Raw genomic sequence first — 23,506 nt, forward strand, 5'->3', positions numbered from 1 at the left:
AGCACAATGTACTCGGTGGGCCAAAACATTTTTCTTTGCTCCGACATTCCATTTGGAATCGTTTTTCGTTGCAAAATTTCATTTTGCAAAATTGGCACTACTTTGCAGCAAAGAAAACAGGTACAATAATTTTTAAAAGACAAACAATTGCAATTGAATCCTGCAAATCTTTCTGTGGGATTAAAACAGCATACACATTTTGTTTTCACCAAAAATTTATTGGTATTTAATCCTAACCATTTGAACGAAATGTCAATAAATGGGTTTCTATATTAAAACATTATTGGAACCCTGGGATTATTTTAATATTTAGGAGTTTGTTAAATTTAAATTTAATTTTTCTTTTAATGTTCGAAAATGTTGTTCTAGCTGTTCTAAAATGGGCAGCAGGTTGGAGTTGAGTGCATCAGGTGCATCGATGCAGTTTTTGGTCACCGTGTATGTGGTTATTGTATTCGGAGGGGACAAAAGTTGGTGAATGGTGCAAGATCGAGTTTTCGCCGAGGTCTCCGATAGATCGATCCTCGAGACCCACTTGAAATCGCTCGTGACTCTTTTTCTTAACCCTTTTTACACACAATAACCACCATTGTCGCGGTAAATGCATTATATCGGGAATAAAAATTCCTCCGCTCCGAGAATAAGAATTGTAAACGTGTAGGTTAATAGAAAATTCGCGATACCTTTATACCACTTGTGCTGTATTTATTTTCTTGCAGCAGGAATTTTCTAATTAAGCGAATTTTTTCCTCCCGGTCTAGTTCGCATTAAATTAACTATGAAAATAGAAAACCGCGTGCAGATCTGCTCTCTAGACTCGGGAATGTAAGAAATGCGTTCTGTAGGAATCTAAACAACTCCGACAATTTTCTATCTCCCGGCAACTTGGGACATCGAGTATTCCCGTAGCTAATAATACTTTCGTGCTAAAAATAGAGCCAAGCAATTTTTTATAACGAAAAAGATACAAATATAAAAATTCAACTGAGTGTACTCGACTTGGAACATCGAAGATTGCAACAACTTCAGAGTTATGCAATTTTGCCTTAACAAATACTCAAATTAAAAATCTCGAACTCAATGCTCAAACTAGTGCAACTAAATAAATTGCAACAACTTTACAGTAGAAACTTTGCCTTAACTAACATATACTAAATTTAAAAATCTCAGACTCAATGCTCAAACTAGTGAAACTAAAAAAATTGCAACATCTTCACAGTAGAAACCAATGCCTTAACAAATACTAGATTTAAAAATCTCAAACTCAATGCTGCAACTAGTAAAACTAAAAAAATTGCAACAACTTCACAGTAGAAACTTTGCCTTGACATATATTAAATTTAAAAATCTCAGACTCAACGCTCAAACTAGTGAAACTAAAAAAATTGCAACAACTTCACAGTAGAAACTTTGCCTTAACAAATACTCAATTTAAAAATCTCAAACTGAATGCTCAAACTAGTCGAGCTAAAAAAATTGCAACAACTTTGGAGAGATAATTGCTCAATTGAAAAATCCCAAACTCAAAAATAAACTCATCCTAATTCTCAAACCCCGAGGATAGGTCACAGTTCGAGTTCCCAGGCCGATGTCCTTATCGCCGAGTGTCACCTGTGTACCTCCACACCTACAATCTCAACGATCCAGCGACTCTCATCCCTCTAGCCCTTGCCACCTCGACTTTCCACGAAATAAAAATTAAAAAAGCAGAGGCAACCATGAGTTATAGGAAAGTAGTCCCCCTATTCAGCGATTGAGAACCGCTGTCCACTGATAGTAGGATGCGTCACGAGCAAACACGCGTACCTGCGGTTCTCGTTATCAGCGGTGGAACACGGCTGGAGCCGTTCGAGCCGCGGCTTCGGCTTCAGTGTGCCGGAGGAGTAAATCCGAGAGGCCGTCTCTCAGTCTCTCCTCTCTCGCGATTGCTTCGAGCTTGTTCTCCTTTGTTCGGTCTCCTCCTTGTCTTTCATCCGACTCATCTGCCCGGGCTCTCTCTCCCTCCCCCCGTTCGCGAAAACATCAACAGACGTTCTACCCCCTCCCTCTTGTCCTCTCACTTGCATTCTCTCTCTCTCTCTTTTCAACCTTTCTCCTCTCCCTCTGTTCCACTCGATTACTCACTCTGTGACCCCCTCTGTTGCTCTTACAGTGTTGCATTTACTCTCTCTCTCTCGGGTCTGTTGGTCGGTGACTCTCTCTTTTCCTCGATGGTTTCAATCCTTGTCACTCTTTCCAGCTTTAGGCTCTTTTTCTCTTGGTACTCTTGGCAGGCAATCCCTTTTTGATTTCCAATTCACGCAGTTCTCTCAGTTTTATTTTCGCCATCACATTAGTCTCGCCGCTTTCTGTATTTATTTGTCCATTTCTCATAATGTTTTATCTCTTCCGAGACATTAGACGGATTGAAAGAATCAATTTCCAATCTTTTCAAGGTGTCGAAGGAATTCCTAAGTGACACCTGTATTTTTCAATTATTACGGAGAATTTTTATTTTGCATACAGATCCGCGGTCGAATTTGTTTGGAATTTCGAGTTACACTTTCATAATCACCGGCTGCTTTTTCACATTTCTCCCACAATTCTCCTTCTCTCTTCGCTCGCTCTCTCTCTCTCTCTCTCTCTCTCTCTCTCTCTCTCTCTCTCTCTCTCTCTCTCTCTCAGCTTCCCCCCTCTCTGTGCTCCCCCCTTCCACCCACAGTTCAAGAAGAATTAATTTCTTCTCTCTCTCTCTCTGTCTCTCTCTTTCTCCCTCGATTTGTCCCGGCGAGCAAGTCCCCGATGCTAGTCGGCGCTCGGTGCCGATCGACACGGAACGATCGACGATCGACGATCTACAGAGGACACCACGTGGTCCTCCGACGGCCGTGTAGATCCTCTCCTCAGTCCCAACGCGGCGTTCGAGTCACGCAAGACCCGTCCGTCGCGACGGCGGCGGCGCACAATCGACGGAATTACCGATGACGCCGTGAGTGCTTCTAAACCGATCCCGACCACCGGCGAACCCGTCTCCCTTCTGCTCGGGACGCCTGGACGCGATTAGGCGAACAGGTGGCTGTCCGTCAAAAGGATCCACGGGGTGTCCTGCTACCGTACTCGATTTTTTCATTTTCGCCTTTGCCCGGTGAGTAGATCGATTTAATCCGAACATCTTTTTATTCTGACTGATGGATAAATTGATTTCCGTGGATCCAAGCGATCTTTCGACTGTATCGAAGATGTGTGCAAAGTGGTTCCGTCGGATTTTCAGAATTGTGAGGTTTGTGCAAACTTGAAGCGACCTAGTGCAGAAAATTGTTGACGAATATGATTGGGTATTTAATATTTTTGCGGGGAACGATGCTGTTCTTTTTTGGCGTTTGAGAGGATTGTGCAAGTAGTCTGCCGAGTTCTTTGAAATAATTTAATTTAGAAAATTATTACCAAAGCAAAAATTAAGGTACAGTGCCGTCGTTTGGATACACAATTTTTGTTCGATACAGAAGTTCATGGTACATGATTGTGTCAACTAATCATACCAAACAGAGTCCGAATAAAAATTCTTTGTTCCTCTGATAAGACTGCAAGATAGCGCACTATCTATCAAATCCACTACAAACCAAATAAACAAAGAGCCTTGTGTACTCTATCCTTCAACACTTCCTACCAACCCAGTTCAGTTTCAAACCGAAAATACAGTACCGAGAAAATTGTGTATACTTTTTTCATGTGGTAGTCAATGTACAGTGCTATATAAAATTATTTAGTTCATTCTACACAGCGTTTTAATCGTTCAAAACTGAGATGTACTCGACTCTCTCCGTACAACAATCTTTGGACCCGAGCATCGACTGTCACCGATTCGTTCGCGGAAAGTTCATCGCAATAAAAACCGCAGCTCATGAAACTCCTTGCCATAAAACCTCGAGGAATGACACGGTAATGATTAGCCTGGTGTTCGACCATTTTTTCCTCCCGTTTCGTCACGCTTTCGAGCGGAATGTCCTCGGTTATGCAACTGTGGCGTCCAACAGCCGCGACAGGATGCACTCTCTCGCCAAAAACAGAGTGACAGAGTGAGAGAGGGAGAGAGAGAGAGAGAGAGAGAGAGAGAGAGAGAGAGAGAGAGAGAGAGACCAACAGACGGTGCATCCTGCAGACCGACGGTCGGCAACCGGCAAAGCGAGCAGCGACCCGCGATAGTATCGGATGACGATAATGGGATAACGAGGCCGGCGATAATTAGCGGCGGGTACCGGTGCCCGTCGAGCCGACCGACCCTGTCGATCGTTAACTCGGGATTATTAACGTCTCTCCCCTCCCCCGAAGCTTCCTGCATCCTCTTATCCTCGTTCATCCGACTCGACTTCTTATTTGGCCTATTACGAGCTTCTACGAGCACCAAGAATCCCGGAAGAGGATTGCTACGAAGCAAAATAAACCCGGGGAGATGGGGCTCGAAGGATTTTTCCTCGTGAGCCTTGTGCTGGGACTTTCCTGACCTTGGGAGACCGTTTTGGAATGCGATGGATTATTTCTTGCAGGATTCGATAGAGTCTGAATGGGTGGAGGGGGGTTCTGATGGACCTGGTGGTTTCTGATGGGATTACGGGAAGTCTTCAAAAAAGTCTGAAAGTTTTTCTAGCCTCTGACAGGATTCTAGAAAGCTTAGCAGTCTCTGAGATGGTCCTGAAGAAGTTGATCCCTTCCGGTAGAATTTCCTAGTAGTCTCTAGAAAATTCTGAAAGTTTTGGTAGCCTCTGATAGGATTCCAGGAAGCTTAGCAGTCTCTGAGATGGTCCTGAAGAAGTTGACGCCTTCCGGTAGAATGTCAGAAGTCCTAGTAGCCTCTAAAAAAAATTGTGAAAGTCCTGGTAGCCTCTGACAGGATTCTAGAAAGCTTAGCAGTCTCTGAGAAGGTCCTGAAGAAGTTGATGCCTTCCGGTAGAATTTCCTAGTAGTCTCCAAAAAAATTCTGAAAGTCCTGGTAGTCTCTGACAGGATTCTAGAAAGCTTAGCAGTCTCTGAAATGTTCCTGAAGAAGTTGATGCCTTCCGGTAGAATTTCCTAGTAGTCTCTAGAAAATTCTGAAAGTCCTGGTAGCCTCTGATAGGATTCCAGATAGCTTAGCAGTCTCTGAGATGGTCCTGAAGAAGTTGATGCCTTCCGGTAGAATGTCAGAAGTCCTAGTAGCCTCTAAAAAAATTGTGAGAGTCCTGGTAGCCTCTGAGAGGATTTCGGAAGATCTGCTGTCCTCTGGGGAGGTCCCTGCCAGGTCCTGGTAGCGCCCGTCAGGGTTCCAGAAGAGGGATCAGGATTCCACGCGACCGTTTATGTAACAATACGCTGAGCGTGGCACGCGTAACTACAGATAGGTTCCGCTTCGCTCGCGGCGCGCGGCGAAAAATCAGCCTCGCGTAGAGAGAGGGAGAGAGAGAGAGAGAGAGAGAGAGAGAGAGAGAACAGAGAGGACGAGAGAGGACAAGAGACGCGGTGAGAGCAGAGCGGAACGAGGGACGCGAGGGAAACGCAATATTCGCCTGGTGAAATGAACACCTCTCGGTGTTGACTTACGGCGATTAGGGAAAAAATACGCGCTGCCCGCGTCGATTACGTAAGCGGCGTGCTTGTAACGGGGCTGACGTAACGATACGTGTGGGCACAATTTTTTAAACACCCTGTATACAGTTACGATCGGAGAAATTTATTAATTTTGTTGTTGTAGTCCGTATCGCTCACTGCACTTTATGCAAACTGTGTGGGTACATTGTCAAACTTGCAACCTAGGGTGTACACTCAATTTTGAAACGACCTGTATACAGTACGAACAAGCATGTGCCTTCTATAGCAGGATCCACAATGTTTAGTGTATTCGTATTGCTAAATGTACGAAATGTTTCTATGAACATACTGCAAAATATCTGAAGAAGGTATAGAGTTTGAAACGTCCTGTACATCCTCACAAAATCTACACTGTTCAGAGCACTTGAGCGTTGCATCCGCGAACATGTAAAGTCTCCTCCTCGAGATAGTCGAACGGTTTCCACGTGCCCTCGATTCTGTATCGGCCTGTAGGAAATGTAAACGGTGCATAAAAGACCTCTGCATCGGGATCAAAAACGACTAGAGCGTCGAACGGTTCGCGGGGGCCGACCGCGGCGGGAATTGGTTACGGTCGTTGCTCCTGGCAGCTCCGCCGCGTCGTTTCTTCCGCTCCGAAGACGACGCGACGACCGGGCCTCTTCAAGATCCCCTCGCTCGGTTTACCGAGTTTCGAGGCCCTCCTCCGTTTAAACTTTAAACGACTGAAAGAGGGGGGGAGGGATCGTCACCGCCGAAACGGTCCTCCCTCGTCGACGGGGCTCCCATGGAATCGGCCGAGGAAACCGGAGACCGCGACATTCTTTCGAGAACAGGGCACGAGTCACGTAATATGGAAGCCGAGAGGACCGCGGGCACGCACGCACGACTCGCAGATCGGTTTCTCGTAATCATGGTAACGCGACACCCGCGACGGAACCGCGGCTAATATTGTCCTGGCGCCTGCGAGGCGTCATCGAGCGATCGTCGTCGCCAGCTGCACGATTCCACCGATTTTTTAACTATTTTTCAACGTCCATTGATACTTTGGTTAGCTGTCGATGATTTGTAGAGCGATAAGAGAGTGCAAAGTTGCAATGTCCTATCTTAACCAGGGAGGCAGATAAAGGCACAGTCCGGATTATCCGGACCCCCCCTCGTTATCTCTGCTTAACCGTGTGCGATATCTTTGGAAAAAATCTGATGCATTGTCTTCGCCTGAATACACACTGCGGAATTTTTTCAGATTTTTTGGTTGAAAATCCTAGCCACAAAAAATTGAGACTTACAACACAAGTGTCCCCTTTTATAACGAAACTCAGTGCTTTCGTAAATTTCGCTTCTCCTGCGGTTTAACAAATTGTCAGGGAGAAGGATCAACTATCTAGCAGACCCAGAAGACAATGCCGATGTGTTCTGAATTCCAGGCGTCGCCAACGAGCATCGCGAGGCTGAGGAAGCATGGAGGCGGCGAAGGAGACAGCCGATGACGACCCCCGGGGACCAGAGACTCTTCAGCATCCTGGGGAGAAGACAACCAATCCTGAGAGGCTGCGGGTCCTCTCGGTGGACAAGGTCACCGTCGAGAAGTACGTCTTAGAGTCCTCTAGCGGTTCACGCGAAGTGTTCCTCACGAAGAATGAAACTTCTCGGAAGTTATCGATAAAGTCTGAATCCACGAATGCCTCGCCAACCAAAACCGAACAGCCGAAAACAAATTACCGCAGTTCCCTTCCTGAAGAAACATTGCTGAAGAACCTCTCTAGCCCTTCCTCGACTTTGAAGAGCCCGGAGGGCAGCCTTGAGAAGAGGATCAAGCCGATCAAGTTAACGAAAAGCCCATCGATTGGCAGCATAGTGGTGAAAAATAAAATCCCTCCCAAGGTACCAGCGAAACCTACCTTGAAGAGCCCCGTGCTTCAAGCTTCAGAGAAATTAGAGGATCCTAAAGATCCCGAAGAATTTCCAGAGAAGTCGAAACACCCTGAAGATCCAGAGGAATTGAAAGATCCAGAGGTAGGAAAGGACCTAGACAAAAAGGAGAAGCACGCGAAGGATCGCTTGGAACAAAGTCAATCAAAGATAGAGGATCTTCAGCAACACCTGGGGACCAGGATCGACGCCACCACGGCAGAACAGTACAAGAAGCTGCTAGACCTCCGTGCCAGCTCTAGTTTGAAGGTAGTCGTCGACTCGAATGCAAACGAGAAATCCGTAACCGACTTCGACGAGGACTTCCTTCGCAGACAGAGTCTGGATAAGCGACTGAGAATCGAAGAGCAAGATCTAGGCCCTGAAGAGATCGAAGCAGACGTGCAGAAGAGGCCGAGCTACTCGAAGAAGGTGTCCGAGGTGGAGAAGCGTTGGTCAGGTGAGTTCCTAGAGACGCGTCGGTCTTCAGAGTCTTCGAAGTCCTCGTACGTTGAAGAACTAGAGAGTGTGTCATCTAGGGACAGCGTTGAAGAGGATCATAGGACCTTGTTCAGGGAGAACATAGAGGATCAAGAGTCTATAGCTGAGAGGCAGACGTCTGAAGAGGTCCTGACGATAGTCAGCAGTGATTTGGTTAGCACTGTGGACTCTGATTCCTGTTTAGAGGACAGGATCAAGGCCGTGGATGAGGACATCGAGCGGATCGATAATGAAGAGGACGATGACGAAGTTGATCGAAGGACACTGGATGGATGCCAGTGGAGGAAGGACAGGATCCTAGAGTTGATGCAGGACCGCAGGATAGCGTCCTCCACGGATTCCTTCGACGTGTTCGTGAGCAGGGAGCCGCCGGGCAGGGACGGTTACGCGAGTCTGATCCGCGAGTTCAACATGGAGGTCGGCACCTCGAGGAAGAAGGAGGAGAAGCAGAAGAGGAAGCTCGGGTTGCGTAGGCTGCTGCCCGGCTTCTTCTCGCCGAAGGACTCGCGCAAGGACTACAAGAAAAAGGAGGCCAAGGAGAAGAAGCGTCAGGACGACAGACACTTTGCCAGGTATCAGCAAAATGGTAACTACACCCGCTCGCCGGACACCATGAACTTGAACGAGGACATCAAGAGGAACGTCAAGTTGGACAACAGTCTGAATGGATCGATGATCGAAGAGAGGCTGGACGAGATCAAGCGGGAGCTGTTTCCTGATCAAGGACCGATCACTAGCACCCCGGATCACCTGGCGAGGGACGATGCGCGGTGGGGACGATGCAGTCCCAATACGGTAAGAAAAATTTGTTGTAAATCCAACGACCACCATAAACATACCCTTCCGATCATTCAGTCTAAAGCAAACTTTCTTCCACGTTTAGGCTTCCTCAGCGCCACTCTGCGACGGTCAGGCGTTGCTGAGGGACCGGGCAGGCCAGCCCAGGTCATATACCACGGACTCCAGCCTCAGTTCCATCGCCCCAGATGACCGTTGGGCCGAAAGGAACCTGGGAATCTCTCCAGACATACGAAAGTTCGAACAAAGACAGAAGCGCGAGGAATTGGGTCGCGGACACCTTGAGCGCAAGCATAGTCTCCAGGAACCGAACCATCGATACTTCTTCCACAGAAATCATGGCCCCTCTGGCAGAATTTCTGCGCCTCCTACTGAACGTTACTTGGTCAGACCTAGGGCCATTCATCCTGTAGACAGACCCCTACCAGCGATTCCTCATTCGAGGACAGATCTGACCTACGAGAACTACCTTGAAGAGAACAGAGAGGCGGCTAGGTTCGGCGACAACGTGTACGTCGAGAAGACATTCTCTAATACTGGTCTCTATGAGAATGAGAACGCCTCAGGGTTGATCTTGAAGTCAGTGTCTGCTCAAGTCAAGATTACCAGACAGCCTATAGTCAATCCTAACAACCGAACTCCGATAGCTAGGTCGCCTAAATATCCTTCTCCAGGGTCTAGCCAGAAGTCGGGAGACTATGCTGACTCCAGCTGCACGCCCAACTCCAGTCAGAAGAGCGAGTTCTCACCCTCCAGCTCGAAAAGTGGCGAGTACTATCTTCAGTCTCCTGGAAACTCACCGACGCACACGAAGGACCTGGATGACAGGGATGGGATCTACGAGAACGAGAAATCGCCGTCTAGATCGTCCACCAGGTGCATGGACGACAGGATCTATGATGTAACACCCTCTTCACCTGGACACTCCACTCCCACCAATCAGGAAAGGTCCTTGGAGTCCAAGGGGAGTGGCCGCAGTCCAAAGAGCTGTCAAAGTGAGGACAGATCGCAACGCCTGGAAATAAGGTCCTTGGACAGTTGTTGTGGTTCAGGACCTTGCTCGCCAGGTAGTCAGGGGAAGATGAGGTTGCAGCCGGCGCCTAGAAGGGCTCACCCGAACGAGCAGATCTTGATAGCTTCCCCAAAAAGAGAAACACCGTATGAATCAAGGATCCCCAGGCCTTCTAACGAGCCTAGACCAGTTGAGTCGCCAGTTAACATTACTGGATCAACCAGGCTTCCGTCTTCTGGACCTGTGGAGCCTAAACAAGACTACTCTCCTCCTAAAATGAACTTTTCCCAAGGTCCTGTCACTAACTTCCCCGCAGAGATGCCTCGACCTGAACCTGTGTATGTCCAGAGGAGTGAAGTTGGTCAGCCTGGCGAGTACAGTACGGTTCCACAAAAGAAGGATAATGATGATAGAGTGGCCTGGGTCCAGGGTAGAGCCTCTTCCCCGCCTCCAGCAGTTAGACCAGACCAGAGTTCTCAGAGGGGTAAGGTTGTGGACAAAACCAGTCGCTTAGATCTGCAGATAGAGAGCCAGAGACAGTCCCAGCAGGTTCAGCGGCCCAAGATCTCACCTGGCCAGGTTAAGGGTAGGGTCTCCAGCCCTGGACAGAGAGAGTCCCGTTCACCCGAACAGCAGCGTAGACCTGAAGAGGTCCTGTACGTTCAAAGAGTGCCGGAGCCTGTGTACGCGCAAAGAGCACCCACCTCTCCGTCGAAGCAGGAGACCAGGCAGCACCTGGAGGCATTCTACTGGCAGCACAAAGCCCTGGAGGCTCAGAGGAAGTCGGTGACCTCGCCAACATCTGCGAATCTCAAGCAGATTGCTAGGAAGATTGATCTGCCCGAGGTTCGAGAGGCGGTGTACTGGCAGCAGCTGAAGAAGCTGGACGAGGAGCAGCAGCGAAGGATCTACGAGCAAAACATGGCTGAAGAAGTGATCCACAGAGCAAAGAGTCCTGTCAGAGGTAGGCAGGGGTCCATCAGGGCGCCGGTTGTGGCCTGTGGAGAGCCTAACTCCTGGCCGGAGAACATGAGGAGGGCGAAGGGGACTGTAAGTGGCAAGCCACCGTTGATGCAGAGCCAAAAGGGGCCTAATCAGCCAGTGCTAATTGTCAGACCCCAGCAGGCAATCAGAGACCGCAGGGAGCTGCAGACCAAGCCCGTAGACCTTGAGAGACTAGAAGCTCAGAGGTCCAAGAGCGCCTCGCCCCACTTCCATCGAGGAAACGAACCTCAGAGGAAGCCAGAGGCTACCAGTTACGAGGAATCAAACGATCCTGATGCCAAGTCAACTCCTCATCCTATATTCAAAAGGGGCAGCCTCATCAGTGGCGAGTCCGTGGATTATGGGACCACAGGTGGCGCTAAAAGGGTCAGCTTCTCGAACCAGTCCTCCGTGGGCCAGGATCTACCCACTGGCAACTGGCCCACCAAACATGGAACAGCTCCGGAGCCTCCAACCAGAAGACACCGTAGCGAGGATAGCACTTCGGATACCGATTCTGTGTTTTCACACCATGAACGTCGCGATCATGCGCAATGCGTGGATGCAGAGTACGATGCCGATAGACCATTGCCCCCTTTACCCAAGGATCCTGGCTCCAGGATGTCTGCCGCTGCCAGAAGCAACGTCTTCGAGGACCCCAGGTGGCAGGACCCTCGCCGGGCTACCAGTCCTCACAATGCTGACCCCATGCGGTTGCCTCGCCAAAAGGGTAAGTAGTGCTCTATGTTTATTTACGGTGAATGGGTCCCTTTTGACCTAGATTACCGAATTTTGAAATGTAAGTTCATAGAAGTAATTTCGAGAGGAGTGCAAAGGCCACGTGATACAGGACGGTGCTCTTTTCGTTCAAAGTACGATTTTCACGTTGCCAAATGTATTTTTGACTTAAAAAATTTTAACAAAAAATGATTTGTGGTGTTCGAAAGTGAGGGTTTTACTCTTTGAAATGAGCCCAGGTTCATCGCCGTCCGATCTTTTTTCACGAAGTTACAGCAGCTCAAACATCGTCAAACGTTGTTAATTATCAGTTGACGGTAATTGGATACGATTTTATTCGATATTACGCGTGTGGTACACCGAAAACCTGTTAGGTTAGGGCTGATAGGTTTAGGGATCGGGTGTACTATCTGGCTCGATTCGCGGATACTTCCGGCGGGAAAGCTCCTGCACCTCGTAATTCCAGCTAGACAAGGTGTGAACCGCTCCTCCGCGTATGACTATGCATCTCAATGAGCCTCTTAGGGAGAGGACCGAGAGCGGCGCAGCATCGCGCGCAGGCACGTCCCGCGAGGTCCCGACAAATCTCGTTCTTAGGCCTTAAGCCTCTTCCGCACACGAGGACGATGTTTCGTGACGTCGAAGACGAGGGACGAGGTTCTTTAGTTGACTTAAATCGGCGCGACTTAGCCCTGAGTTGGAATCAAAGTCCTTCTACTCTATCATTAAATTGGAGGAAAAAAATGACTCCAATTAGGAGTCTCAAACCATTTCAAACCCATCACAACCTACCAAGAGGTAATGGAACAAAGTTGCTACGGACTTAGCCCTAATTTGTCCACATATTATTACGTGCAAGCCACGCCAAACCGATGGCAATCTCATCAAACCAAAATCCGAATTAGCGCAAACTCGATTCAAACAGGAATCCAAATCGACCTTCCTTTTCAAGACAAATTTCACCGATGCTACAACTTCGTCAATCCCACCGCGACCCCAATCAAACTTGTCCGATCCAGCCTCATTAACCCCGCAGCTGCCACAATAAATAACCATCCGTCCCTCGGAATCGATATCAATCCCGCGAAGTCTCCGGGCAAAAATCCATCAGGCTCGGTCAACAGGAATCAATCTCAAACATCATCCCCGTCACCGTGTAAAGGGTTCCGCAAAACATTGTCCCTCTCTCCCTCTCCCATCCCATAAACCGCGAACGGTGGTTAGGTCACGGTGTTCGGTTCGCTTCAAAGAGCTGAGCTCGGGGTAGGGGAGGGGTGGTTCCGTCGAATGTTTTCGGTGTGCAGCTATACTACCCAGTGGCAGGCAGAGGTTCGGTTGGACACGGGGTCTTCTTCGACGCGAAAGCGGAGCAGCGTGCAGCAGAAAGACAAAGATCAAGGGACACAAAGACCGAAGGAAAGAGAAAGAAAACTTGCTCCGTGGGGGATGATGCGTTGGCGCGAGAGAGGCTAGGTGGGCGTACGGGATCGATCTGGGTTCCCGTGACGTCAACGCCGAGAGCTAGACAGAAACAGGACTGGGAACCGCTTGGCGGTGGGAGGGCCTAGCGGAGCGAGAGAGAGAGAGAGAAAGGAAACTCTGTCACGCTGGGGCAGAGCAGGAGCGGGTGCCGGCCGTCCGGGAGAGGAGAGCGGATGGCCAGAAGTGTAGCGGGGAGAGGCGGGGAAGGAGTTGTGCCGGGACTCGGGCAGATCCCGGCGACTCGGTTCCGCGGGTTTTCGACGGTGGTGCCGCGCGGCTAGAATCGCCGAGGTGAGGAGGGGGTGGTGGCGGCGTTGGCGCACCCTGTCACACTCGCCTAGCTAGCGGCCGGCTCAGTGATGGTAGCGACTGGCGGCTGGTGGTCGGGGGTGGCTGCTGGATCTCTACCTGTGCTGCTCTCGCGTCTTATTCACCGGCGGGGTTTCGACTCGGGGTGAACTGAAGACTGATCGATCGCGACCTTCGAGGACCCTCGGGGGGCCGGACACCTCAGTGAAGAGACGCGGACCGCACACCCGGTGGTCCTCGGGACCACCAGAAACGCGGAGGAGAGGATTCCGTGCGATCGGATCCCCGCGTCCGGACTCTCGCCGCCGCCGGCGTTCGTTGAAGCACGATGTTCTCCCGAGGCCTCTCTGCTCTCGCGGTCGGTGCGTGGTTCGTCGTCGGGCGACCTTGAAGCCTGAAACATCAGTGTCTGTCGGAGGAGAGTGTGATCTTTTTCGCCGGGCGAATTCTCTTGCTCCACCGAGCGGCAGCCGGGAAAAGAGGGTAGAGGAGCCACGGACGCCCACGCTAGGCTATCGATCTCCCCGCCATGGACCTCACCGTGAGCAGGATTCACCTGATGATATTCCTGGTGTTCTTCCTGCTGATCGTCTTCTTCTCGTTGCTACTGTTCTCGTTCTTTTTCCGAGTGATCCTGTAACTGGACGTGTCGGTCTGCGCAAGAACCTAGAGGGTATAGAGGATCTTTTTCTCGCTGGGAGGCTGAGGGAGAGAGAGGGAGAGAGAGAGAGAGAGAGAGAGAGAGAGAGAGAGAGTCTCCCGGTTCGGGTCCTCCTTCGACGTTGTTGTGCTTAGAGGAGCAAGAGGCGGAGGCGGAGGTGGAGGATGTGCGCGTAGGTGGAAGTGTGTTCGATCCTGTTTTCTGGTCCGATCGTAGCAGAGACGAGACCCGGTCGGTTTTAATCGGTGGTTGCGCTGCGCTGCGCTGCGTTCCATTGCGTTCGAGGGTAACCGCCGAGGAGTCCTCGCTCTCTCGTTTGACCCAGTGATCCGGTTCGGAACGGTGGCGGCACACGCTCGACTACGCTCACCCCCGCGCTCGGTGTGTGAAGCTCGCGGCGACCGGAAGATGGCGACGTCATAGGCGCCGGGACGTCGTGGCCGCGACTGTTGCGCTCGCGTCGACCGGAAACGGTAGAGAGCGCGTCTCGTTCTTGACACGGTCCGAGGTCGGAGCCGACGTGTGCCTGCGTGTGTGCGCGCACGGCTCGCCTGCGTTCTCCCTTAGGACCGAGCTAGAGGAAAGGAATAAAGAGAGCGAGCAAGAAAGAGCGCCGGGAGAAAGCGGGAAAGAGAGAGAGAGAGAGAGAGAGAGAGGGAGAGGGATCATCGGTTGAGCACTGTCGTTGGTAGAGGGCTCGAGGATCGATCCGGCCGCGCGATCGCCCCGTAGATCTCTCGGTTGTCCCTGTATGTACCGGGTGGTCGTGGTCGACAGTGACAAACAAGAAAGATAGACGCCTGTGTGATGAGCGAGAAGGCGGGCGAAGATCGGGATCGAGAAGTTTCGGCGAGTTGCAGTGATCCGTCGCGGGCCAGCGGTTCTAAAGACGTTCAAGCGGCTCCGAATCATGCTGACCCGTTGGAAGAGCAAGGACAAGAGCTCTGGCAAGAGCTCGTCCGCCGGAGATGGCCTCAGCAAGAAGAAACGCAAGTTCGGCAGAGAAGAAGGTAAGTGCGCATCTGCTGCTGGGGGCCATCTAGGGGAAAAATGTGATGTAGGTCGTGAATTCGTCCGTGGAACCATGGAGAAAGTGGAGACAGGTTCCATTGGACCAGCGACGAAACCCTGCGAGGGTCAGGGGTGGTTTGGGGGAATTTTTGAATGTCTGGGGAATCTGGAGAAATTTTGAAACACGACCGAGGTTGGAGAACCTCTTGGACTCTGCCCAACGAAGTTAATGGAACAGTGGGCAATCTATGTCTAGAGAAATTTTAATGTCTAGTTCTTCAAAGCTGGCTTAGAGACTCTAGAATAGACCAGAAGACACACTGGTACGCTGTTCTAGGGGAATTTTCAAATATGGTGCCACAAATATAGTGGAACTATCTGCACAAAGCTAGAAAAATGTCTCTACAACATCAAAGAGTTCCCAGGTCTAGGGAAATTTTGAGATATGGATCTATAATGTTAGTAGACAATCAATCAAAGAGCTACGGGGAATTCTAGATCTAGGGAAAATTTGAAACATGATTCTCCAAAGCTAGTAAAACTTCTAGCGGAGATCTAGGGAAATTTTGGAATGCAACGCCATAGAACTAGCCTCACAAGCTTCCCCACAATCCATTAGAAATCTAGGGGAATTTTGGGACATAGTTTCACAAAGCTGGTAACAAATCATTGAGAGACTTTTGTATGACTAAACCTAGGGAAAATTCCAAATACAGTTCTACCAAATTGACACAGCGTGTCTAGCGAATCTATGCAAATCTAGGGACATGTTGAAATAGAACTGGGGAAATAAATCTAGATAAACTTACAATTGAAATGCAGTAAAGAGTGGATCTACAGGTCACTGGATCTAGGGATATTATCGAACGAAAAAGTCCCTAGCGTCCAGAATCCAGGTGAATCCAGGTCTCTTCAAAATCGTCGTGTCCACCGGAACCGTTCGATCGACCGGTGGTACGAGGCAAATATTTCCTCGACCGGAAGTCAAACTGCAAACACACCGGCCGCCGTATTTACAAACAAGACAAACTGTCGAGCGCGGGGAAAAACATTTTCGCGGCGGTTCGCCTGATTTCTTTGCCGCGCCGCGTTCGAAATATGTCCCTAGGATCGATCGAACGGAAGGCCTGCAGCGTCCCGTCCTCGTCTAGCAGCGGCGCGGCGCGGCGTGGGGGTTAAAATCGCGCAATTTTTCGTCTGTCACCTGTGAAAAAGCGTCTCAGCTCGCCGCGACAAAGCGGTCGCATCGATTCTCGATGGACGCAAGGCCGAATCGCGAGGCGCCCGGTCTTTTTACGGAATTCCCGGCACCGTCCGAGTTAATTAAAAATCAGAAACGGGATCGAACCTCTCTTTCCCACCGCTTCCTCCCCTCCTCTTCCTTCCACGCTGACCCCGTTTCTGCTTTTCTCCCTCCGTTTCTTTCTTTCTCTCCTTTTTCTCTCGCACTCTCCCCTTTTTCCGTCGGATTTTTTCTCTCCCTCTCTCTCTCTCTCTCTCTCTCTCTCTCTCTCGGTTTTCCACTTTTTGTTCTTTCTTCTCCCTGCCTCGTTCTTTTCGCTCTCTTTCCGCGCAGATTTTTGGCAACGCGCTCGAAAGATTCGAGGATTCTCCGGGCGATATCTCGAGCGAGAAGAGAGAGAGAGAGAGAGAGGAGGAGCACGTTTTTCGCGCGCCCGCGACAACGGCCGGGGAAAACGTTTCCGCGGAATTGATAATCGAACAAAGCGGCCGACGAACCGTGGCCGACCCCGCGCGCGCGATGGATCTTGTTCCGGCGTTTCCTTTTATCCGGGATATTTCCCCGGCGCTTCTCATTTCCCACGAAAAACCGTTCTTCTTTGCCCCCCAGCCCCCTCCGCCGTAATATTATTGGGTCGTGCCGTAAGTAACGTGGTTTCGCGCTGAGTGGAAAAGAATGGGACTCGCGACGATCCTCCTCGCTCATCTCTTCTTCGCATCCACGCAGTATTTCAGCTGTTTTTTGGACAGAATTCCTCAGACAATAACAAAGAAAATTAGCTGATCAGAAAAGTAGCTGACCAGAACTTTTTATTAATTTTCCTACAGAAATTACAATTTCAAAGAAGTGGACCTGGCAGATTTTAAAATTTAGGCCTGGGTGACTATTTATCTATGGAAGAAATTTTGCCAATTAAGTAACATTTGAGGATGTCGGTGTACGTGTGTAATTGGTGATGAATTGGAGGTACAGTTTGCGCGGTAGATGCGACGGAAACAGAAATTCAGGGCATTAAGGAAAGAGCTGACGATGCCAGCGAGCGTCGGTCCCATGGCAATCGGGAATGTTGCGTCATCGTCATCGTTACTCTTCGTCCTAATCGCTACTTGGCCCGTTCCAATTCGCCATGTTCGTATCGATGCTACCGCGAGCGAAAATTTGCTTTCGTGGCCCCCAAGATTAATTACCAACTGCTCCTCGTTATGTTCGATTCGAAACAGGTGCTACGCACGAGCCATTATGTCCTGTACGTGCTTGCTTTTAAGTGCCGGCATAATTGGAACGTTGCTGCAAGTCTAACGTGTTCAGATTTCTCTGCGGAACTGATTTCAAACAACTTTTAAAAAGTTCAACTACACCAGCTTCCCTTCCTCATTTCAACAAGTCAGGGCACGCTGGCACACTTCGCGTTCAAAGTGCCATAAAACGGCAACGAAAAATCGTAGATCCACGTTTTTGGTCTCTGTGCAAAGCGCAGACTTCAATCTTTAAGAACACTGTGGTTTCAGTCGCGAGCAAAATTTTTTCCTCTCCGTGGAAGCGATTGAATCTAAACAAATCCTGAAAATTACCATTTTTACTTTTCTACCGTAACTTAGGATACAAATTTTTCCGGAAGAAATACCTTAGAGATTCTGAAAGTGAAGACTTCACCTTTCAAAACGAGCGCACGAACGCTCTCCTCCGATTATTTTTCAAAAAGTTACACCACCTCAAACATCTCCAACCCTTCAACCCTTCGAATCCTAGGTGTATCAAACAACCGACAATCAATTGCTAATTACCAAAGACAGAGGGGGGCTAGTTGTGTCACAGTTTTGTCGCAGCGTCGCGGACAAGGTAGCCACGCTGCGATCTCGGTTCGGTTGCAGCATCCTCAGGGTGCAGGTGGGCAGCAGCGAGCAGCAGCGAGCAGCAGTTGCAGCAAGCGGAGAGGGTGCAGGAGAGAGCGGTTGGCGTCGGCTACACCCTGTCACACGGTTCCTCGACGCTTGCGCCGCGCGCAGGTTGCCGAACCGCCCCCGCCCCCTTCTTCTTTGCACCTCTGCCAGGCCGAATCCTCGGCGGCCAGCGTCGTTCTCTTCCGTGACGCGCCAGTTCTCGCCTCTCTTCTCTTCCCTTCTCATATCCCTTCGGCTCTCTCGGCTCTCTCGGCATCGGCCCGTGTAAACCGGGTGTGTGCGGTGACGCGATCGGCTCGCGGGAGCCTCGCACGATCGATGGGGCCGCTCGCCGATCCCCTAACCGGCCGACCGATCTGATCTGCTAACCTGCGAGTCGCGCCGTCCGATCGAAACTAGATCGCCAAACAGTCCGAAAACGCGAAACGATCCCGTCAAACGAGATGACAGCTGCCACGGAACGCTCTAGGCAGAGGATCCTCGATCTGTCTCGAAGCTAGACACCAGCTTGTAGGACACCCATAACCCCCGTAGTCCTCCGGGAGCCAAGGCTATGAGACCGACAATCTTCTGTCCCGATGGGTGATGACAGTGAGGTGTGATCAGTGATCGACTATCAGCACGATCCAGCACGAGTGCCGGCTCGATTGTTTGCCGCTGCCCTCTGCTGATTAGGCGCCAGGTTCACGGACAGGATGCGAATATTCGCCTGGAGACATTGCGTGTCGTTGGACGGTAAGCTTGAAAGCGAGAGAGATAGAGACTGAGTGAGAGAGAAAGGGAGAGAAAGTAGTGGATGATGAACGAGTTTTCAGCGATAACGATCGAGGGATTATTGCGGTTCGAAACGGGGCTTGTTCGTTCGTTCGTTCGCGGTCGCCTTTATCGACCGATCGGACAACTACTCGTGGACACCTTTTTCCACAGTCTGACTCCGCGAGGAGGAAATATGTACCGAGATGTCCCATTCGATGCCACGTCGATCGGTCGCTCTTCTGTGACGCTGGGTCGAGGACTGCTTGTCTGGTTTCGAATTGGTCGGATTCCGTCGGATCCGGGATCCCTTCAGCTTCTTTTCGTGCTATAAGGTCCTCTAGCGTGGAAAATTTCCGCTCAGCGATCAATTTTTTTGCGTTTCTTGCTTTAACAAGGTCCACTTTAACCTGGAATGAAAATTAGAATTGGTTTCCTCGTTGATTCAAGTTACACCTGTGACCGGGTCACTTGTGACCCGAGTGGATTCTCTAGATTATACTCCCAACAGCTTTGAATACTTACGAGGTTTGGGTAGGTTCGGTTCTGCAGAGGTTTGTTTCGTCGTAAGAGGTAGATCTGCCGGTAGTCGGGTCAGCCAGGACCCCAATATGGTTCACAGACCTTGTAAATTCGTTCTGCTGAATTTCTTAGTAGTCGACACACTTGTCACAAGTTCGTTTGGGAGCTCAAGAGAAACGAGAACTTAATTTCCGTTGGATTGTAGTTCCGCCTGTGACCGGGTCACTCGAAACCCGAGATTTAAAGCTTTGCTTCAGACAGCGCTATACCGTTGATTTGTATTGCTTTAATGCACGAGATGTGAAACTCGTAGATCTCTACAGGTGAAATTAATTTTGCAGTCGACAACCGCTTTTCCACGCGACTAGACATTGTAGTTTGCTTTAATGACAACGATGCATGAATACAGTGTTCCAGAATGAACCCAGGAAGCGTTATCTATGAATTACTAGACGAAACGACTGTTCCGGAACATCCTGTAGCAGCTGGAGAACATTTTGAAGCGGAAGACGCAGTCTCGAGGATCTGAACGTCTATTAAAGCACTGAGAACGGTTCGAAATTATATCCAACGTCCTCGAGATACTATCTCGATCCGAAAACTCTCCTCAGACTACAGGATGTTCCAAAAGTGGGTCGCGAACCTCGAGAAACTTCAACAATTCGAAATGCTACGAAACTGCAATTAATTCTCCAAGATCCCAGAAAAGATATGATATCTAACCAACACAGTCTAACACATTTTCCTGCCAAATTTGAAACAGCCTGTACATGAAAACCAATACAATTCGATAAATTCCGCTCGGAGTATTTATGCAGGCCACTGTGCTCTCAAATTCAATATTTTCCCTCCAATAAAATTCGAAAAAAAATCGGTTCCTGAACCGAAAGATTTGATTCGGTCGCGATGCGACGGTGGATCGCAAAGAGGCGTGGTTCCGGGACCCCGGAACCGGAAGTTGCGTTGTTCCGAAGGCGTCGACCACGAGCACCCTTTCCCGCCGTTAGCGAGTTTACCTGCACTTAATCGTTCGTTACGTATTCGGGGTAAAATGTGGGGTCGGAGGTCGCGCAAGACGAAGTAGACGAACCGTAGCAAAAAGAGAGAGAGAGAGAGAGGCGAGAGGAGAGGAGAGAAACTCGTTCGAAGAGGAAGCAGAGTAAAGAAGAGGAAGGAGAGAATTCCTTTGAGAGGACAGGGTTTGTTTCGCGGGCAACCAACGAGATAATCTTCTCGTTAGTCGTCGGTGCCTGGTTACCCTGATTCTTTAATCCTTGAGAAAAAGGACGAGCCCGAGGAGAAAAAAGAGGAGATGGTAAAAGAAGAAGAAGAAGAAGAGTTACTCGGGTTGTTCCGAGGCCCGGGCACTCGCGGCGGGCTCGCTTAGGCCCGTTGCATTTTACCGTAGGAAATTACGACGACGTCGTCGTCGGGCGTTCGTTTTACGAGCGGCAGCCGGAACGGATGCACTTCTGCGTCCTCCCGCCGTTCCCTGGGTGAACGGCCATTTGTAGCGTAGGTCGGGGCGGTTCGCATCCTGGTGACCCAGTTATCGCGCGAGCGCGAACTTGGACTCCCGTGACTCCGTCGATTCGACGCCCCCGACGACGTCCCCGTCAGTCGATGCGACGCTGCCTCGTCCCGATACCGACTCGAATCCACTCTGAAAAATTCATCGTTCGGTTGCCATGCTCCGCACTCCCCTTCAGATGAGAAATTAGCTTACTACTCTATACACGGTAGAGCCTTCGGAGTTTTCTAGGTGCAATTGACAGAACGAATTCGGGATTGCTGAAGCCCGATATTAGCCTGTAGGGTTAACTCAAGAGCAAGTTAAAAATTAGGCGGAAATTGGATCCCAGTGCTGATCATTTTTATTTCGATGGAAATTGCACCCGAGTCTGGGATTCGTTACGAAGACAAAACGTCCGAGATTCTAATTAAATTGCACCAGGTCTAATTCTAGCTAGTACTGGAATCAGAGGAGACACTAACACTAACCCTAATTAGCACAACAAGAGAATTATCTGCAATTAGTTGAACCCAAAATTGCACCAGGATTGTCCCTCGACTAATTCGAACGTAACCCAGAATTAGCACCAGCTGACTTAACCCTTCGCGCTCGAAGCTATTTTAACCCGAAAACGAAACATCTCTTCCGATCTAGAATATTTCCCTTCTATATATATATTGTCATGTTATACATACGAAAATGGTGCAATTTACTCGTGCAGTACTATATGCGTGTAATCTAAAAAATATTTTGAGTAATGATGCAGCAATGTTTAGTGGTGCCTTACATTCGAGTGTTAAGGGTTAATTCTGAATTAACACTGACCGGTAAGTGCTAACGGTTAATTCTGAATGAACACTGACCGGATCCAGTGAACAAATCGGACTGGACCCGTACCAATTTCTATTCCGGCGGAAATCGAGCTAGGATATCAGTTCAATTAATCACGACACAATCCACAGGGGGGTCGGTCTATGAATTAGTATCCGGGGATCGTTAAAAGACTCTCCGCGAGGAAAACGTCCGATAAATATCCGGAGTTTCGTTGGTCTCCCCTCGAACTCGCGGTAATTATCGATGGAAAATGGAGGCGGCGGCGTTGGCGCCGGCCGGCCTGCGGCTACCGAACATAAATTGGACGGTCGATGCGTTGCCCGTTGCAGGACACAAACGCAATTTATCGGATCGGTTCGTGCCCGCCTTGGGCGGCCGTTTCTTTCGGCGAGTTCCCTCCATCTCTCTCTCTCCCTCTATATATATACATACACCGGGTTCCCTAAGGTTTCCATCATCGTCGTCGTCGACGTCGTCATCGTTGCAATTGGGTCAGCGCGTTTCAACGCGGGACGTTCGCTCGTCTCGCGACGCGAATCGTCGTCGCGACGACGGCTCTCCTGACGGTTACGATCGAACCCCGTGGCCCTCGAACTGGGTCACGAGCGTCCGTCTCTCCCGGAGGAGCAGAACCGATAAAATTCGATGTCTTCGGATAACCGTCATGAAACGTCGCAATTACCATCATGATCGGGACCGTTTAATCGGCGTTGCACATTCGTTTTATCGCCCTCCGCTGTTATTCGATCACTTCGGAGGAGATTGGCTTATGGGCCACCCTGCATAGTGTCCTCGTTCTTGATTAGTTGTTTCAGAAAATGGAATTAACAATCTATAATTGACAAAAATCTAATTTATGATCGATGATTTTTTGGACACCCTGTATATAGAATTGGTGTCTATTTCCTTGATCCTAATTGTTGTTCAGTTGCTTCAGGAAATATCGTCTATATCTGAGGAAATTTCTAGAAAAATTGTAATGTCTGATCAGTGGATTCTAGGACACCCTGTATGTAGAATGGCTGTGTATTTCCTTGATCCTAATTGTTGTTCAGTTGCTTTAGAAAATACCGTCTATATCTCAGGAAATTTCTAGAAAAATTGTAATGTCTGATCAGTGGATTCTAGGACACCCGGTATATTGAATTGCTGGCTTCTTCCCTTCTGTCAATGTTCCTTCAGTACCTTCATGAAATAATTCTGATAATAGTTCTAATAATCTCCTAGAATTGATGGAAGAGTCTGAGGTTGGATCTAAATTTTGGAACACCCGGTGCATAGGGTTCAGGAAAAAGATCAATAGGCATTTGTTCTACTGTGAAAACGCCCGGGATAAATTTCCGGTTCGAAGTTTCGGCGGAATATCGAGTTTGTCAACTCCTAGAAGTCTTGTCTCGTTGTCTGACTACTGTCGACTGTTTCTACTTGGACTAATTAAGAGACAGCGCGGTGTTGTCTTTGCTAGTTACGAGTGGAAACAGTGGATCATGAGCAGACAGACTCGCCTAATCGCATTAGCAAGCACTTGGCCCTCTGTCTCTCGGAGACTGAAAGATGCGTGTCGCAATTAGTCAAATTAATTATTTCCGTGGATTGACGAGCCGAGGGAGGAAGGGCGAGAGAGAATTTTAGCGTTCGCCGTCAGGAGTGGTTGTTGTAGCTTTTTCCGAGAACCGGCAGAGACCTTTGACCCAGCCCCGGGGCGAGATCGTAATTTTTGGTATACACATCTTCCGCTCGCGGAAATTCCGATCGATAGTCGAACAGGTAACAT

At 49.5% G+C, this 23,506-nt stretch overlaps 1 protein-coding gene across 12 annotated transcripts in view; it reads left to right on the forward strand.

The window, feature by feature from the left end:
• Positions 1-23,506, forward strand: part of LOC143358689 (uncharacterized) — a 107,218-nt gene that overhangs the window by 4,251 nt on the left and 79,461 nt on the right. For all 12 annotated transcript variants that reach the window (XM_076796025.1, XM_076796026.1, XM_076796014.1 and 9 more), the window contains exons 2-3: positions 6,987-8,766; positions 8,855-11,495. In XM_076796025.1, coding sequence (XP_076652140.1) covers positions 7,021-8,766; positions 8,855-11,495 — 4,387 coding nt within the window. In that variant the 5' untranslated portion in view covers positions 6,987-7,020. The remainder of the gene's footprint in view (positions 1-6,986; positions 8,767-8,854; positions 11,496-23,506) is intronic.

The sequence above is a fragment of the Halictus rubicundus genome, chromosome 11 (assembly GCF_050948215.1).
Source record: "Halictus rubicundus isolate RS-2024b chromosome 11, iyHalRubi1_principal, whole genome shotgun sequence".
In the NCBI taxonomy this organism is placed as follows: domain Eukaryota; kingdom Metazoa; phylum Arthropoda; class Insecta; order Hymenoptera; family Halictidae; genus Halictus; species Halictus rubicundus.